This window comes from Neovison vison, chromosome X (genome assembly GCF_020171115.1).
Source record: "Neovison vison isolate M4711 chromosome X, ASM_NN_V1, whole genome shotgun sequence".
NCBI lineage: Eukaryota > Metazoa > Chordata > Mammalia > Carnivora > Mustelidae > Neogale > Neogale vison.
The window spans coordinates 35,706,201-35,724,041 of NC_058105.1; the positions used below are offsets into that span (position 1 = coordinate 35,706,201).

Genomic DNA, 17,841 nt, shown 5'->3' on the forward strand with positions numbered 1-17,841 from the left:
TCATATTTATCTACTGTATTCTTAAAAAACCAGAAGGGGGGACGCCTGGGTGGCGCAGTTGGTTGGATGACTGCCTTCGGCTCAGGGCGTGATCCTGGAGTCCCGGGATCGAGTCCCGCATCAGGCTCCCAGCTCCATGGGGAGTCTGCTTCGCTCTCTGACCTTCTCCTCGCTCATGCTCTCTCTCACTGTCTCTCTCTCTCAAATAAATAAATAAAATCTTTAAAAAAAAAAAAAACCAGAAGGGTACGGGTGACTGGGTGGCTCAGTTGGTTAAATGTCTGCCTTTAGCGCAGGTCATGATCGCAGGATCCTGGGATTGAACCCAAAGTTATCGGACTCCCTGCTCAGCTGGGAGTCTGCTTTTCCCACTTCCTCTGCCCCTCCCTGTCCCACTCATACGCAGTCTCTATTTCTCTCTCCTTCTCAAGTAAACAAATAAAAATTAAAAAAATTTTAAAAACCCCAGAAAGATAAACCTTAAGTATAAGGCAGCCATCCTAGAGGAGAGGAGGCTTTTAGTATCAATCACCCATGGGAGTGAGGGCCAGGGATTGACCCAGGGGATTGGGAAAAGCAGCTCATTTGTTGGGCACCAACAGCTAGAATGTCCTGGGGAGACTGTCTTTCTGGAAAACTCATGGCTCAGGTGTTGCTTAAGATTTTTCAGTTGTCCTCCTGGCTCACACAAAGAGGAGTTCCCATCCAGAGAAGCTGGGCTAGCTAAGCTGGAACAGGCAGGAGGGAAACAGTGAGTCAGGGAGCAACGTAATTCAACAGCATATCCCTGGTGCCTGGCACATGCTTGGCGCTCTCTAAATGTTGCACTGAGTAGAATGAACAAATCGCAAGGTGGCTCTGTTGCCATCTTACTGTGTGACCATAGCCAAGTCATTTCAGATCCTTATATTTTTGTGGTTTTTACTGAAATATATTTGACCTGTAACATTGTGTAATTTAAGGTATGCAACATGTTAAAATGATACAGTTCTATATTGTAATGTGATTGCCATTATAATAGTTATTAGCACCTTTATCATATTACATCATTATTTCTTTGTAGTGTTTGGAATAATTAAGTTCTAGTCTCTTAGCAAGTTTAACGATTATAATACAATATTACTGTCTATATTCACTGTACTTTGCATTAGGCCCCTAGGGCTTATTGACTACCTATTGCACGTTTGTACCTTTAAACAACATCTGTCCTATCTCCCCACCTGCCTCCATCTCCTGGTAACCACCATTTGCTCTTTATTTTGGACCACTTTGGCTCCTTCAGATTTCTCATATACATTTCACTTCTTTAAGCCTAGCTTCCAGCAACTACAGTGAGGATGATTTTATCTACCCTTAGGGATTGTTTTGGCCATGAAATGACAAAGTGCATGTGAATGTGATTTATGAAAACAATGCCCTACAGGTTTTTGTTTGTTTGTTTTTTTTAAGATTTTATTTATTAATTTGTCAGAGAGAGGTCACAAGTAGGCAGAGAGGCAGGCAGAGAGAGAGAGAGGAAAGCAGGCTCCCTGCTGAGCAGAGAGCCCGATGCGGAACTCGATCCCAGGACCCTGAGATCATGACCTGAGCCGAAGGCAGTGGCTCAACCCACTGAGCCACCCAGGCGCCCTAATGCCCTACAGGTTTAAGGAGTAGAAGTTGAGAAAGTGTATCTACTGATTCCTCCTATCATTTTAATGACTAAACTTCAGTGCCAGTTTTCTCACTGACCATCTTCTATTAAAAATAGTCAAGAGCTTCAAGTAATGAGACTCTATACATACCATGGGATGTTAAGCTAGTTTCATTTTGATAGAAAAAAATAATGATGGTGCTTATAAACATTTCTGCCTTTCCTGAAAATAGCCTGCATGAGAAAAAGGGTGTTTACTCCTGGAATAGTCAATCCTTAAGGTGACTTCCAGGATGGTGACTCCAGAGGTCCTAGAAAAGACCACAAAGGGCAGGTTCTCTGTTTTACTTGACCTTATTTCCCCCACTTAGCGACTTGCAGAGGGTCTAGCAGGCTCTCTGTCTCTGTCACTCTGACTGAAACAGTGAGCTGATTGTCTGTCCACCAGACCACCACCAGATGGCAGTAAAGCCAGGTGAATTCATTCTGTTCCTCTGCTACTTTCTGTCCCGCCTCTGATCCTCAGGTCAAAAAATCTGATTCTTGCTTCATCTCCTTACTTCTGTATCCTCCACTCAAATTTCCTTCTATAAACCTCAATAAAAGTCTTCTTTATCCCCCTCACTTTTAGTGAGTGTCTTTCCTTGGCTACTCTGGATGAAACAGTATCCTAAACCTTTGTTTAAAAACAGAAACCCATTTTAAATAGGGGTGTTAGTACCATGGTACCCATTTCACCGTAGTCTTGTGAGGATGGAATGAAGTGACATACTTAGAACTTCGTACAGGGCCTGAACTGAATAAATGTCATAAAAACTGTCATTATTATTATTGCTGTTTTTATAGGTTAGACTGACCCATGTTATTTAATAAGTGAAATAGATTTCAAAGGCAAGAACCAGGAGGAAAACCGGGGACAGTTCTTGCACACCCTCGGGGCAGTTCTCTGGCAAAGTTAGAATCACATATTAGGGGTTAACCTATACGTACATCTGCTATGATGCATGACTTTTTAAAATCATCTTTACTGAGTCTCACCCAGGTGAGTGGGGGGAAATTGCCTACAATGTATCTTTCAAGAGAAAGCCCATAATGCGCATTTCATCAAGCTGACTGTAGGTTCTTTTTTTAAAATTAACATTGTTAAAATGTCTATGCTGCCCAGAGCAATCTATACTTTCAATGCTATCTCAATCAAAATACCAATGGCATTTTCAAAGTGCTGGAACAAACACTCCTAAAATTTGTATGGAACCAGAAAAGACCCTGAATCACCAAGGAAATGTTGAAAAAGAAAAACAAAGCTGGGGCATCAGGTTGCCTGATGTCAAGGTATATTACAAAGCTGTGATCACCAAGACAGCATGTTACTAGCACAGAAACAGACACATAGACCAATGGAACAGAATAGAGAGCCCAAATATGGACCCCTCAACTCTATGGTCAAATAATCTTTGACAAAGTAGGAAAAAATATCCAGTGGAAGAAAGACAGTCTCTTTAATAAATGGTGCTGGAGAAATTGGGCAGCTATATACAGAAGAATGAAAGTCGACCATTCTCTTACACCATACACAAAGATAAACTCTAAATGGATGAAAGACCTCAATGTGAGACAGGAATCTATCAAAATCCCAGAGGAGAACATAGGCAGTAACCTTTCAACATCAACCACAGTAGTGTTGAATACAGTATCTTCTTTCAAAACACATCTACAAAGGCAAAGGAGAAGATATTCACAAATGACACTACAGACAAAGGGCTGATATCCAAGATCTCTAAAGAACTCCTCAAACTCAACACATGCAAAAGAGTTAATGATGTCAAAAAATGGTCAGAAGACATGAACAGACACTTCTCCAAAGAAGACATACAAATGGCTAACAGACACACGAAAAAATGTTAAAACATCATTAACCATCAGGGAGATTCAAATCAAAACCTCTTTGAGATATCACCTTACACCAGTTAGAATGGCCAAAATTGACAAGGCAAGAAACAACAAATGTTGGAGAGGCTGTGGAGAAAGGGGAACCCTCTTACACTGTTGGTGGGAACCAAGCTGGTACAGCCACCTTGGAAAACAGTGTGGAGTTTCCTCAAAAAGTTAAAAATAGAGCTACCCTATGACCCAGCAATCGCATTACTGTTTATTTACCCCAAAGACACATATGTAGTGAAAAGAAGGGCCATATGCACCCCGAGGTTCATAACAGCAATGTCCACAATAGCCCAACTATGGAAAGAGCCGAGATGCCCTTCAACAGACAGATGAATAAGAAGATGTTGTTCACATGTACGATGGAATATTACTCAGTGATCAGAAAACATGAATACCCAACATTGGCATCAACATGAGTGAAGCTGGAGGAGATTATGTTAAGTGAAACAAGTCAAACAGAGAAAGTCAATTATCATATGGTTTCACTTACTTGTGGGGCATAAAGAATAACATGGAGGTCATTAGGAAAAGGAAAGGAAAAGTGAATTGGGGAAAATTGGAGAAGGAGATGAACCACGAAAGATTGTGGACTCTGAGAAAAAAAACCGAGGGTTTTGGAAGGGAGATGGGTGATGGGTGAGCCTGGTGGTGGGTATTAAGGAGGGCATGTATTGCATGGAGCACTGGGTGTGGTGCATAAGCAATGAATCTTGGAACACTGAAAAAGTAAAATTAAATTAAAAAATAGATTTCAAAAAAATTATCCTGACTGATACAATGGAAATATTTAAAATTTACATTGATAATGCTAAGTGAAATAAGTTAAGCAGAGAAAGACAATTATCATATGGTTTCACTTATTTGTGTAACATAAGGAATAGTATGGAGGACATTAGGAGAAGGAAGGGAAAAGTGAAGGGGGGTGGGTAATCAAAGGGGGAGACAAACCATGAGAGACTATGGACTCTGGGAATCAAACTGAGGGTTTTAGAGGAGGGGGATGGGGGGATGGGTGAGTCCGGTGATGGGTATTAAGGAGGGCACATAGTGCATGGACCACTGGGTGTTATATGCAAACAATGAATCATGGAACACTGCATCAAAAACTAATGATATACTGTAGGGTGACTAACATAACATAATAAAAAATTATTTTAGGGCGCCTGGGTGGCTCAGTGGGTTAAGCCACTGCCTTCGGCTCAGGTCATGATCTCAGGTTCCTGCATCGGGTCCCGCATTGGGCTCTCTGCTCAGCGGGGAGCCTGCTTCCTCCTCTCTCTCTCTCTGCCTGCCTCTCTGCCTACTTGTGATCTCTCTCTGTCAGATAAATAAATAAAATATTTAAAAAAATTATTTTAAAAAAACTATTAAAAAAAAAGATTTATTTATTTATTTGAGAGAGAGAGCATAGAAGGCAGGGGCAGAGGGAAGAGAATCCTAAACAGATTCCACAATGAGTGCCGAGTCCTATGTGGGCTGGATCGCAGGACCACAACCTGAGCTGAAACCAATAGCTGGTCACTTAACCAACGGAGCCACCCAGGGCCCCTTTCCTTATAGGTTCTTAATTCAAGTTTGACTTTTCGTCTAAAGGCTGGATGAGTTTGAACTAATGATATGGTCTCATTCAGGTGATTCCCCACTGGACTGTGCGTTGCAATCATCTGGGCCCTCTCCCCAGAGATCACAGTTCTATATATCTCTAGCAGGGCCTAGAAATCTGTATGCTAAAGCTTTCTCCAGATATTTTTTTCAAATTTCTTTTCAGTGTAACAGAATTCATTGTTTATGCACCGCACCCAGTGCTCCATGCAATATATGCCCTCTCTAATACTCACCACCTGGCTCCCCCACCTCCTACCCCCCGCCCCTTCAAAACCCTCAGATTGTTTTTCATAGCCCATAGTCTCTCATGGCTCATTTGTGGAAACTAGTGGATTAGCTGAAAAGTGTTTAGCTGAGAGGAGAATGGGCCCAGAGTACTGATCATTTTGGGTGCTGTGCTGAGTGCTTTATATGTGTCATATCATTTGACCTTCACCACTGCTCTATGGTGTCACTTCCATTGTATCCATGGGAGAGTTGAAACTCAGAAATGTTAAATGACTTGCCCACAGGTTCAGTTTGTAAATGACAGGTCATGGTTGCAAATAGCATTCTCTGTCATTCTCACTTAGGACGTTGTTTGTGTACCACATAATTTCTTGAGCACGTATAGGCCTGAGCTGGATTCTACTCTCTGGCTAAGTGGCAAACTTGATCAAATACTTATCTGTCTGCTCCATGGCTTTCTCTGTAATGACATTCCTGCCTCTACCTGGGACTTGATGAATGAATAAAACAAATACAAGAGGATTAAATGAAATAATGAATAGGAAAAGTGCCTTGTGAATTGTAAAGTGTTATACACATGTTTGATGGTATTATTTGTGGCATTGGTTGTTACCCAGAGATACTGGGCCTAAGGAGAGCCTTTAGGGTCTATATCTATTGGCCAATGGAGCATGGATAGAAATAGCTAATGTTCAAACCTAACCTTGCAGGTATGGGGCTAAGTCAATGGCTGGAATGAGGGAGCCCTTGCTTCTGAGTCTTGAGCATTGTCGGCTTTCCTCTTCTGGCATTCTAGCATTCATAAGTGTTTGATGATTCTGTCAAAAGTACATAACAGTAGAGCAGTGATGTGGCTTGCTGCAGGTGGTGAGTTCCTCTTTCTGGACTCCGTCTTTGGGGTCGAGGCTGCAGTGGCTACTGTTCAGTTTTGCTGGAGGACATCACTGTAGAAGATCAAGTCTTGATCCTGGCAGGCACATCCGTAGAGGATGAGGCTATCCTGGGTCTGCGTAGAGTGGAGGCTCTGATCATCCCAGAAGTAGCCAGCCTCATGCTTAGAGGTAAAGTCCATGGTTCCTGCCCACTTTTGGCAAGAAGAAGGGCCGCAATGCCAACTCTTAAATCCATTGTAATCCTGGCTTTCCCCAATAAAGCCACTTAGTCCCATCAGAAAAAAAAAAAGTATATAACAATCAGTAAGCATATGATGGACACTTACTGTATATGAGATACCGAATGAGACCCTACATAATTTTAAAAGAATTCAAGAACATAGTCTTCAAGAAGCTTTGAGGAGACATTTTATATATGTCTATTTATCAAATACAACCATAATAATATCAATCCCAAATCATAATGATATCAGTCATCAGGAGGAATAAATGCTGCAATACTGCTAAGGCACATGAGAACTCTAGTACCTACCTTCTTTCTCTTAGCCTCAATTTTCATCTATATTATAGAAAACAACCCGTGACTCTCTCTATATTCTTGAAGATACTGCACGCCATTCTCTTGGTATGTCTTTCATTTTGTAGCTAAAGTGATATTTCAAAAATGCAAATCCGACATCATTCCCACTCTTTAACAATAGTTCCCCATTACCTGCAGGAAAAAAGTTCCTTAAGCATAGCCGGCAGGGACCTTGGCCATCACTTCCATCAGCACTCAAGTTCCTCCTCCTGCCCAGCCACACTGAAATACCATGTTCTTTCAAACCTTTATAACCTTGCATGTGTTCTTCCCATAGTTAGGAATACCCTTCTCTTCTTCCTCAGCTAGTTAACTCCCTACTTTTTCTTGAAAACTCTTTCATTTGCACTTGATGCCCCACATCTATATCGTCGTATTGCTCTAAGTCATAGCACCTTCACTAATAGTCTGTTTACTTGTTCCATTTCAGTCTCTGGCTCCCTTTCACCCAGTCTAGCTTATTGATCTTACCTATGCAAGAACAACATATTTAAAGAGCTTACCACAGTGCCTTTATTAGCTGAAAAAGTTTAAGTGGATGCAATCAGAAATCTATCAAGCAGATGCTAGAGGACAGGGGCCAATTTCTTAGAGGCCAAGTATCTTACAGAGCTCATGCTGAGTCAGGCAGGTCCAGTACTTGGTTTTTGACTAGTCCTTTGGGGAGAGTACCTGTCTTAGTCTATTTGGACAGCTGTGAAAGATGCTCAAGACAAGATGGCTTACAAAAAACAGAACTATATTTCTCAGAGTTCTGGAGGCTAAGAAGTCCAAGATCAGGGCGGCAGCAGATTTAGTGTCTGGTGAATTTTTTCTTCCTGATTCATATTTGTCAGTCTTCTCACTGTGTCCTCACATGGCAGAAGGGGGTAAGGGAGCTCATTGGGGTCCCTTTTATAAGGGCACTACTCCCATTTATTAAGGCTTCACCCTCGTGAGCCAATCGTCTCCTAAAATCTCCACCTCCAAATACCAATATATTGCATGTTAGAAGTTAACATGAGTTTTGGGGGACATGAACATTCAGTCTACAGCAATTCCCAAAGCTCTTCTGAAATGTTTCTTCAAGTCTAGTCTGATGGGCTATATAAAGAACAACACAGAGTCACATGAAGTTTTATTCAGGGGTAGGTGGGGGCCAATCTTGAGAAAGACACAGAAGCACAATCTAAGCTGACCTGAGACTTAATTACTCCCTTTTATTACCCACCGAAGAAAAAGATGATCAGAGTAGTTAAACTCAGGATAGCTATGCAGGAAATAACATAAATAGGAAAGACTGGTTGGCAACATACAAGGATGGGTCAGAAGCAAATGCTTACTTGTATCAGGAAAGATTTCAATGGAAGGACTCAAATTTTTTGGCAGAAGTGTATGAGAAAAAAAAAATTCAACCCTATCAGGGCATCTCTGTCACCATGAGGATTTGATTCTTCACTGAGTGCTACCTTGACTTTCTAGGAAGTGGCTAGAAATAGTGGCTACTAACAAAAAACACGTTTACCTGAATTGAATTACATTTCCAAAGGATTTTTTGTTTTGCCTTTTTCTCTGGCAAGGGAGCTTAACAGGCTTATGGAATCTTTAATAGGTTCTGGGCCTCCAATCTGGGCTGCTGTTGAAATTCATGCCCAGCCTGAAGAGTGAGAAGAAAGCTGTCCTCATGGCTTTGGCTATCTTTTTGCTGGGGGCTATAGTGGAGTAGGGGATGGATAGGGTGTTTTGCAATTGCCCTTGAATTCATTGGCTGTGCTTATTTTTTACAATTATTCATCTGTGCTGGACCTAGCAGAGAAAGTTCTCTCCTCATTTAGCTTGGCTGCATTGAAAATATTTTTATGCCGCTACCTATGGAGACCCTATAGTTAGCAGTATCTCTCTGAACAGATGGGACCACCAGCTTCTTCCAAACTCTTGCTGCCTGCTTAACACAGAATGCAGGTCCCCATGGAAAAAATATGTTGAATAAGCAAATAGCAACCCTATACTTCCCCCCACCATACACACCAAATAGCAGTTTGGGAGGTGGGTTGCAGTCCTGGTTTCATAAGCTCAGATGGTGCTACAGTGATGGGAAGAGCAGCTGATTTTCCTGAGCTGGATCTACTCTGGAAAAACCCCACCTTTATTAGGAAGAGATCTGTTGAAGACCTCAGCCTCTCCCCTCAGTCCTTATGTAACAGGTTCTCTGGTGTTCTAATCTTATACTAATGTTTTCTAAACGAACTCCACCTGCCTTTCTTTTCTTCTTCTACCTACCCCCATTGACTCTCTTTTAGACTCTTTTCTTTGATCTCTCTCTAGATCTTCCCCTTTCCTTCCACAGAATTCTAAAGGAACTTAGGTATCTCTCTGTAGCTGAGGTGATTGCTCTGCATGGCAAGTGCAGGCAGCCTGGTCTGATATTACAAAGGTTGGGAAGGTCCCCCAGGTGGCTCCTAGATGGACATCTTTGCATATCTATTCTATCTACTCTGGAAGGTGAGTTTGAGGGCAATATGCTGCTTCCCACTGCAGGTCCTCCTCCATCCTTGGGGTCACTTTCCCCTTTATTATGCCTATAAGGCTAGAGCAGTATCTCTCAAGTTTCCTGGATATTGGAGTATATTAGATGATAAATATGTTGTTTTGTTAGATGATAAAACTGATGACAATATTGTTCCCTTGCATTGTAACTTCTATACATTTACACAAATATATATTGACACGTATCCACCATCATACTATCATGCAGAGTATTTTCACTACTCTACCAACCTCCATGCCCTGCCTATTCGTCCCTTCCCAAACCTACCAACTCATGGCAACCATTGATTCTTTTATCCTCTCCATAGTTTTTTTTTCCCTTTTTCAGATGTCATATAGTCAGAATCCTATAATATGCAGCCTTTTCAGATTGGCTTTTCACTTAGTAATATATATTTAAGTTTTCTCCATGTTTTTCATGGTTTGATAGCTCACTTCTTTTTAGTGTTTAATAATATTCCATTGTCTGGTTGTACCATGGTTAATTTATCCATACACCTTTTAAAGGATATCTTGGTTGATTACAAGTTTTGGCAATTATGAATAAAGTTGTTATAAACATCACTGTGTAGGTTTTTGTGTGGACTTAAGTTTTCAACTCCTTTGAGTAAATACTAAAGAGCATGATTGCTGGATCATATGGTATATGTATCTTTAGTTTTATAAGAAATTGTCAAAATGTCTTCCAAAGTGGGTTTACTCTCTTTATGCCTTATCCCTCTTTCTCTAAGCAGGAATTCTTTCTTTGGATTAGTTCTCTAGCATTGTTGGCTTCTAAGCTGGCATTCTGCAAAGAGAGCATCTCTGTTAGACTCTTCCCTACTATGATTCCCAATCCTGAAGCCCACACCAGTACTAAACCCCACCAAAAACATCAGCCTGTGGCTTACGCCTTCCAGTAGTTCATAATGATCCATTTACAGATGGCCAGACACCATATCCCTAAGGACATAGGGCTGGTGCTCTATGGAGGGGGGGGGTCAGTTTAAGTAGCAGCCAGTGACAATTTGTTCTCTAAACAACAAAGATGTAATAATATAACTTAATGCTGAATCAAAGAAAATAGAGTCAAGCTCCAAACCATTTTGATTTGCAACTTGGAATAAAAGCAACATGTCTTGATTTAAATGTCAGGCCCACTGCTGAGTGATGATTTAATAACTTTTATGAGGGATCTTGTCACAGCAAATTCAGCACTGGAATAGAATGACTCACAGATAGAGTGTTAGAAATTATACAGAAGAGCACAAAAAGGAACAAGCTTCTTTTAGGGCTCCTCTAGAAATTTTTGCATAAAGCTAATTTGTAGTTAGGACCTCTTTTCTCCCCTTATCCTACTGCCCAATCTTTCTCTTCACAGATACCTATGCATGTATGTAGAGACAATCCCCAGCTGTGATGTTAACTCACTGAATTATTTTCTGAGGACATGAGAACAATTCTAGCATGGAGGCTCAGAACTGGTTCAGTCAGTCTGAAAGGTGAGGCAGAATTGAGCCTGGTTATTTCTGAAAAGGACCTCCAGAACACATCTGGTCTTTATTGCTTTGTCTTTAGACAGATACTTAACTACTTTCTCCCATTTTAAAGGTGAGATAGGTGAAGTCCTGTGGGATTAAGAGATTTCTTCAAAGACTCCTATCTCCTGATTCTCAGGGAATCAGTACTTTCTCCTGAATATCTTGTGAGATCTCTCTCCTTGACCTTCCCCAGCATCCCTGGGCTAGCATACTAGAATGCTCAAAGCTGACCCTGTCTCAGTTCCAGTCAGCTTCCCAAGTCAATAGGAAACCATGCACAGCTGTTCTTTAAGAAAAAGATTCTTTTCTGTTGGCCTAATTGTTCGGTTATCAAGATTCATTTTGGAGGTAATTTAAAGTGTAAATATCTGATGTTTGCCTAGATGAAGGTTTCCTAACCTCAAAAATACTGACCTATTTGGCCAGATTTTTTTTTGTTCTCTAGCATTATGTATTGTTGGATTATGTATTGTTGGATGTGTACCAGCATCCTTGTCTTCTGGTTAACTGGTTTCTTCCTACAGTATACAACTGTTTCCAATCCCTTTCATACAAAGATTTTAAGTTAACCTTCCCAAACTATACCTCTAGCTCAGTCTTTCCTAATGGGAAGCAAGCCACTCCACTCCCACCCCCATGGATACTTGACAGTATCTGTCAATATTTTCAGTTTCCATACTCAGGAGGGAGGGATAAGGTGCAGACATCTAGTAGGTAGAGGCCAGTGTGTTACAATGCACAAGACAAACATCCCCCTCCACCTCACCTCACTCCCATACAACAAAGATTTTTTTAGCCCAAAATATCTTTAGTGCCAAGGCTGAGGAACCTTGTTCTATCATTTCATCCTCTGGTCAGAAAATTTCCATTGTTCCCTATTGTTTGTGGGAAAGATGCCAGATTTCACGAGTCCTCCTCGTCTATATTCAGCTTATTATTTGCCAACTACAGCTCCTTTTCTGAAGTAACTCTGAATGGGGTACTGTTTTTGAAACGTGTTGTCAGCTTTCTCACTTACATAACTTTGGTCACACCAACCACTCCAACTGCATAGAATGCCCACTTCCCACTGCTAAAGTCAAGTTGAAATGCTATCTTCTCTATAAAACACTACCTAAGCCTAAATTCTCTCAGATACAAATAATTCTTTTCCTAGATGTTCCTGTAGTATTTCCATGCTCTTAAGGCATTTATCATGTTCATAGTAGAATGGAAATTTTGAATTGGAAGGGGCTTTTAAAAATCTGTCCAGCAATGGGGCACTTGGGTGGCTTAGTCAGTTAGACATTTGCCTTTGGCTCAGGTCACGATCTCAGGATCCTGGGATTGAGCCCCACATTGGGCTCCTTGCTCAGTGTGGAGTTTGCTTCTCCCTCTCCCTCTGCATTCTCTCTCTCTCTCTCTCCTCATTCTCTCTCAAGTAAATAAATAAACGTTTTTTTAAAAATCTGTCCAGAAAAATTCCCTTCACTTAAAGAAAAGGAAACTGAGACCCAGAGAGCTGAAGTGATCAGTTGAAGGCATACTTTCCCATAAGTCTTGGACCATAGTAACTTGTATCCTTGGCTCCACTCTACTAGCATGGTTGAAATAGATGACCATGGACTTTCAGTCTTGGCACTCACATCTGAATTCTGACACTTGTAAGTCAATAGAGTGACTTTTCTTTCTGAGATTCTGTTTTCTCAGCTGTTAATGAAAATTAACTGTTGTGAGAATTGAATGAGATGGTGTATTCAAGATATCTGGCACATGGTAGGTACTTAATAAAATATTTGTTACATGAATAGAATAATAAACAGTGCTTTAGGGAGTAGGACTTAGGGATTGGTGATGGTCCATGGGACTTCACTAAATGTGACATGCCACTAAAAGGTGACTGGAGGTAAAGTGTGGTATCTCATTATCACTGCTCCCTATTTTGTACCTTTCCATGGGAAACACAAATTCCTCTCTAGGCCATCAGACCAGTGTCCACGCTTTCTGTGGAGTATGTGAATACTGACAGTTCCTTTCAACTTGAAGACATAGTTCTGGAAAATTTTGCTTTGTTCTACCCTTTTGCAATGCTACTGATATAACCTCTCTATTCCCTCAAGCAAATAACAGGTAGGGTTGTGGGGAAGGGTTGGATAGAAGATATGTTTCCTCCATTTCTCCTTGGCTGCCTCGGTGGCAGTAGCCTGGAGCTTAGATGCTGTTCAGTGGCCTAATAGGAGTCTCTGTGAGAAGAAACTGGTTGCATTTGGTGTGGTCATGGAAGCATTTTGGTGCTGGCTCCTAACTCTGTGATACCTAGTTCTGACATGACTTCAGTAAGATTTATTGAAGCCCTTCTAGCCAGCTCTTCACTCTGGAGCTACCCACTCTGTCAGCTTTCTTCCTGCCTGGGGCTTTGGGGTAATGGCATGCTATACATTTATTCCTTCCATTTACAGAAACAAGTCTTTCCCTGGTCTAGGTTGCATGTATCTAATAAAAATATCCCTGCTACTCTAATAGGGGGATGACTTGACAAGTAACTGAAGACACAGAGTGAGACTTCTGATGCCTTGTCTAGATTAGACTGGGAGCATGCCAGAGAGAAGGAAATTGCCTGACAGTGGGTCCACTCCAGGGCTGGCTCCTTCTACTCTACCATGTGAGCACAGGAGATTTTGGTTAGGAGGGCTATGGGAGAAGCTCAGGTAAATGTATTACTAATTAACTTAGGAACCCCCTCTTCAGGGCTTATAGGTCAAGGGTCCTCTAAGAGGAAAAAATGGCTTTGGGAGGGTGAGGAAACCAATAGAGAGGACAGAGTAACACTTTGAGAGTAAAGAGATTTGGTCTGGATCCCTGCCTCTACCTCTCTTCTTCCGAGAGAGTTCCTAGGGCTATGAACTAAGCCTCACATTCATATCTGTGAACTGGGTAAAATACAACCTTCAAGCTTCTTCTTGAGGATGGTGGAAGTTGAAGGTTTGCCCATATATAGAGTTTTCACCTTGTGAAACTGAAAGCATTATATAAAAGTCCCTTTTTTTAGTGAATAAGTATGTGTGTATGTCTAAAAGGAGGTGTGCCAAGGTAGACAGAGGATACAAATTTATTGGCTGATTACCTCATTATGGTATTCTTCAGTTTACCTTTTCCAGAGGCCCACCTTTATTGTTCATGTTGAGGCCACTTTGTGGATAGTTGAATTATTTTCTCTAAGAAGGGTTCACTTTCAAATTCACTCTATCTAAGGATTGCATTGTTTCCATATCTACTATAGTTTGGCTCTCAGTATAATTTTGGGTGGGACCTTGGGATTTCAAGAGTTATATGACTGCCTCCATCTATTGGTAAAATACTGTCTCTTCTGAAGAACTAAACTTTGACATTGTCATGGCAGGGGATAAGGGATTCAAGTACAGAAGGAAGTATACACAGTACTAACAAGAACCTTTGATGAAGGAATCTGACTTAGGAGGTCAGGTATTAATGATTGGGCTGAGTTTTGAAGAATGACTGAACACTGACTAGGCAAAGAGAGTGGTGGGAAGTATTTGTGTACATGTACATATGCAGTAAGCAATTTAAGCAAGAAAGTAGGCATAGGTCTTATGATGGGAAGAACTATAGCACATTCCAGAAACAAATAGAATAATACTACAGCTGGTTTCATAACTTTAATAAAAAATTTAAGCCATAGATTTGTATGTTGAGGATTAAAAATGCAAGTGTACCCATATTTGGAGTATTGTTAGGCTAACACATGCACAGTAAGCACCCACTGCTAATAGAGCTTAGGAGATATTATCAAGAAAAAAACAAATACATCTGCACTGTCGAGTCAACAGCCTAGAATTGGGTAAAGGGCAGTAAAAAATATGTCATATGCAAACTTTCGTCCCAACATTTTATCCAACAGGTACACCCATGTAAGGGATATAGATAAACTCCTAGAGGGCTACTTGGTTGAGGTGACTTGAGCCCACTGGGATTAATATGGAAAAGTTTCCTGAAAGTCCTGGATAGTGTTCTGAGGAAGATATGAATTGATGAATAAGAGGGAAGAAGCTGTTTCTGGCAGGAGAGACATTATGGATAATACTTTGGTGGTGGTAGGAACACTATTTCTGAGGTGAGAAATTTGGGATAAATTAGGCTGGCCTGAATGGAAGAGCGAAGAGCCTACCTTGGGGCCATGCTATATTCTTTATGTGACATGCCAAATAGTCAATTAAAAGAAGGAAAATTAAAGTTCACTGAGCACCATGTGAACAAAAGCAATTGGTTATTAAAAAGTAAGATATCGGGACATCTGGGTGGCTCAGAGGGTTAAGTCTCTGCCTTCAGCTCAGGTCATGATCTCAGGGTCCAGGGATCAAGCCCCGCATGGGGTTCTCTGCTCAGCGGGGAGCCTGCTTCCCCGCTCTCTTTCTGCCTGTCTCTCTGCATACTTGTGATCCCTCTCTCTCTGACAAATAAATAAATAAAATCTTTTAAAAAAGTAAGTTATCAAGATCAATCTTGACATCTCCAGCTAACTGACAATGGTCAGGACTAGCTTTCTGTAGGACTGTGAGTTAGGTGAAGGTCACTGTCTACCTCTTTTCTCAGGGCCCTTCTACAATTTTCTATCACTGCATCTTCTCGAGTTTCTAGCGTCTTATATGCTTAGGCACTTTATTTTAACAATTAGTTGTTACTCTATTCCCTTATAAATTAATAGCTCTCCTTTCTTTGGGCATTGACATTTTCTGAGGGAAAATTCTCTGAGAAAACATAAATACTTCAAAGGACAGAATCTACCTCTGATAGAAAGGCAGGTGGTGGAGTGGATGTTTTTGAGCAGGTGACCTTCCCTATTACCCTTTAAATTGAAACTACTGCTTTACAAGCTTGACCTTGATTCTAATATATTTCTTCCTTGGATGCTGAAAGGGTAGGTTAAGATAGAGGCATGTAACAAGGGGCAATGGATTTTTATTTATTTTTGTGCCTGTCAAATCTCCTGATGGTGCAGAATACAATTCTTTGGAAATAGACTGTGCACGGCTGTACATCGATGTTGTGAAAAAGGTAAAGCTTTAGAGTCAAGATTAACCAGAGTTTATATTCTGACTCTATTGCTGTCTAGGTCTCTGATTTTTCACAATTAACTTAATCTGTGCCTTAGTTACTTCATCTTACATAAAACAGATATAATAAGAGTGCATATCTCATATAGTTACTGTAATGGTCAATGAGATGTATGTCTCAGGAGTTTAGCATAATTCTTGACACTTGATCAAATTGTTCTTGTCATCAGTTTCATTATGGCACCATCACCGCTACCACCCTCACCACCTCCAGATTCCTACTGTAACAGAATAAAATTCTATAATTTCTTGGTAAAGCAAATACCAACCATCAGCAAAAGAGGAAAGAGGGAAACAGGAGGCCCAGTTGCACTCACTGTTTCATATGCTCACATTAACTTTAATACCCCAATGAGAATGTATGAGAAGACAACCCAACCCTCCTGTCTCTGTCCCTATTTCTACAGGTACCTGTCGGCTTGGCTGGGCCTATTACTGTGCTGGAGGTGGAGCAGCTGCAGCCATGTTGATCTGCACCTGGCTCTCTTGCTTTGCTGGAAGAAACCCCAAGCCTGTCATGTTGGCAGAAAGCATCATGAGGAACACCAATTCTTATGCCATGGAGCTTGACCATTGCCTCAAATCTTGAGGTTTGGCAGAAGATTGGAGAGGGTGGGAAAGAGAAAGGAAGATGGCCTTGAGAAGAGGCACTAAGACTGGGTCACTTGCTAACCACCTGCTAGTAGTGTAGCCTCATGTTTGCATGCTTTTTAAATCATCAGTCACTCATTTTCACTTTCCCTTAAGCCAGTGGGTCAGTGCTTATTTACAAAATTCATCAAGAACAATGATTCTCTCAAATGTTTGCCTAACTGGTGAGTACCCACTAGCCCTCAAGTCCCAAAGTGTTCCTTTGTGCAAAATAAGGAGAAAACCTCACCTGGAAGGTAACTTCATGATCAAGCAGATCTTTAGAGTTCTACAGATCCTGTCTGTCACTTAAAGGTTGTGTAAGAACACATGTGCAGGGAAGGACCAGGAGATGAACAGGGCTGGTTCCTACCACTCCATGCATATGGCTCTCCCCCTGGTTTTTACTGCCATATCCAAACATCTATGGAGTGCCACTGCTCAAATTTTTGTGACTTTCTCTGGACTGTACCTTGACTCTTCCTACTCTCTCCTGCTTCTCTTCCTTTCCAGTTGTGGGGAAGCTTGTGGGGAGGAGTACTCCCATTGGGGAAAATACTAATCAAGGATGACTGCATATAGTCTAAGACCCCTTCCTTATTATGCTTTAGAATATTAATAAGAGTTCATTTTGTGTTCTGGCTGGGTGACTGGCAATAATTTAGTGGCAAGTATTGCCTAATCCCTTATAGATACAGAGATGATGTTCATCCATTGTTCAGAGCAGAGACTAGCATTTGTTGTACATTCAATAAACATGAATTCACAATGATGATGACAAGGATATTTCTGCTGGCTCCTTATTAAAATTTCTATTAGAGTTCATTTTTATTGACTAAGAAATTCACAGTGGCCTTTTGTTCCAATAGTCATTCCTAGCATAATATAAGTTTCTCTGCCTATTTCAGAGACTGGTCATCAAATTATTTCCCCTCCATCTGGGGTGAATTAGACATGAAAGAACACAACTTTGGTGTTACCTAGGGTGGATGTATTTTTAGGGCTGGCCTCCATCTGTGCTCAAGTCTGATGGATGATGTAGATGAATCTGGTGTCTCCCAGGAACAAAATTTGTCTCTCCTACTCCAGTTAATTCAGGCCAGCTCTATTGTTCCATAACTACAGCTTTAGGGATTAGGGAGAGCTAGAGCTCTAAAGGCCAACTCATCTCTTT

At 41.1% G+C, this 17,841-nt stretch overlaps 1 protein-coding gene across 1 annotated transcript in view; it reads left to right on the forward strand.

The window, feature by feature from the left end:
- The window catches only part of LHFPL1 (LHFPL tetraspan subfamily member 1), a 37,606-nt gene extending 20,980 nt beyond the window's left edge, over positions 1–16,626 (forward strand). The window contains exon 3 of the mRNA XM_044235278.1: positions 16,445–16,626. Coding sequence (XP_044091213.1) covers positions 16,445–16,626 — 182 coding nt within the window. The remainder of the gene's footprint in view (positions 1–16,444) is intronic.
- Positions 16,627–17,841: the final 1,215 nt, after the last annotated feature.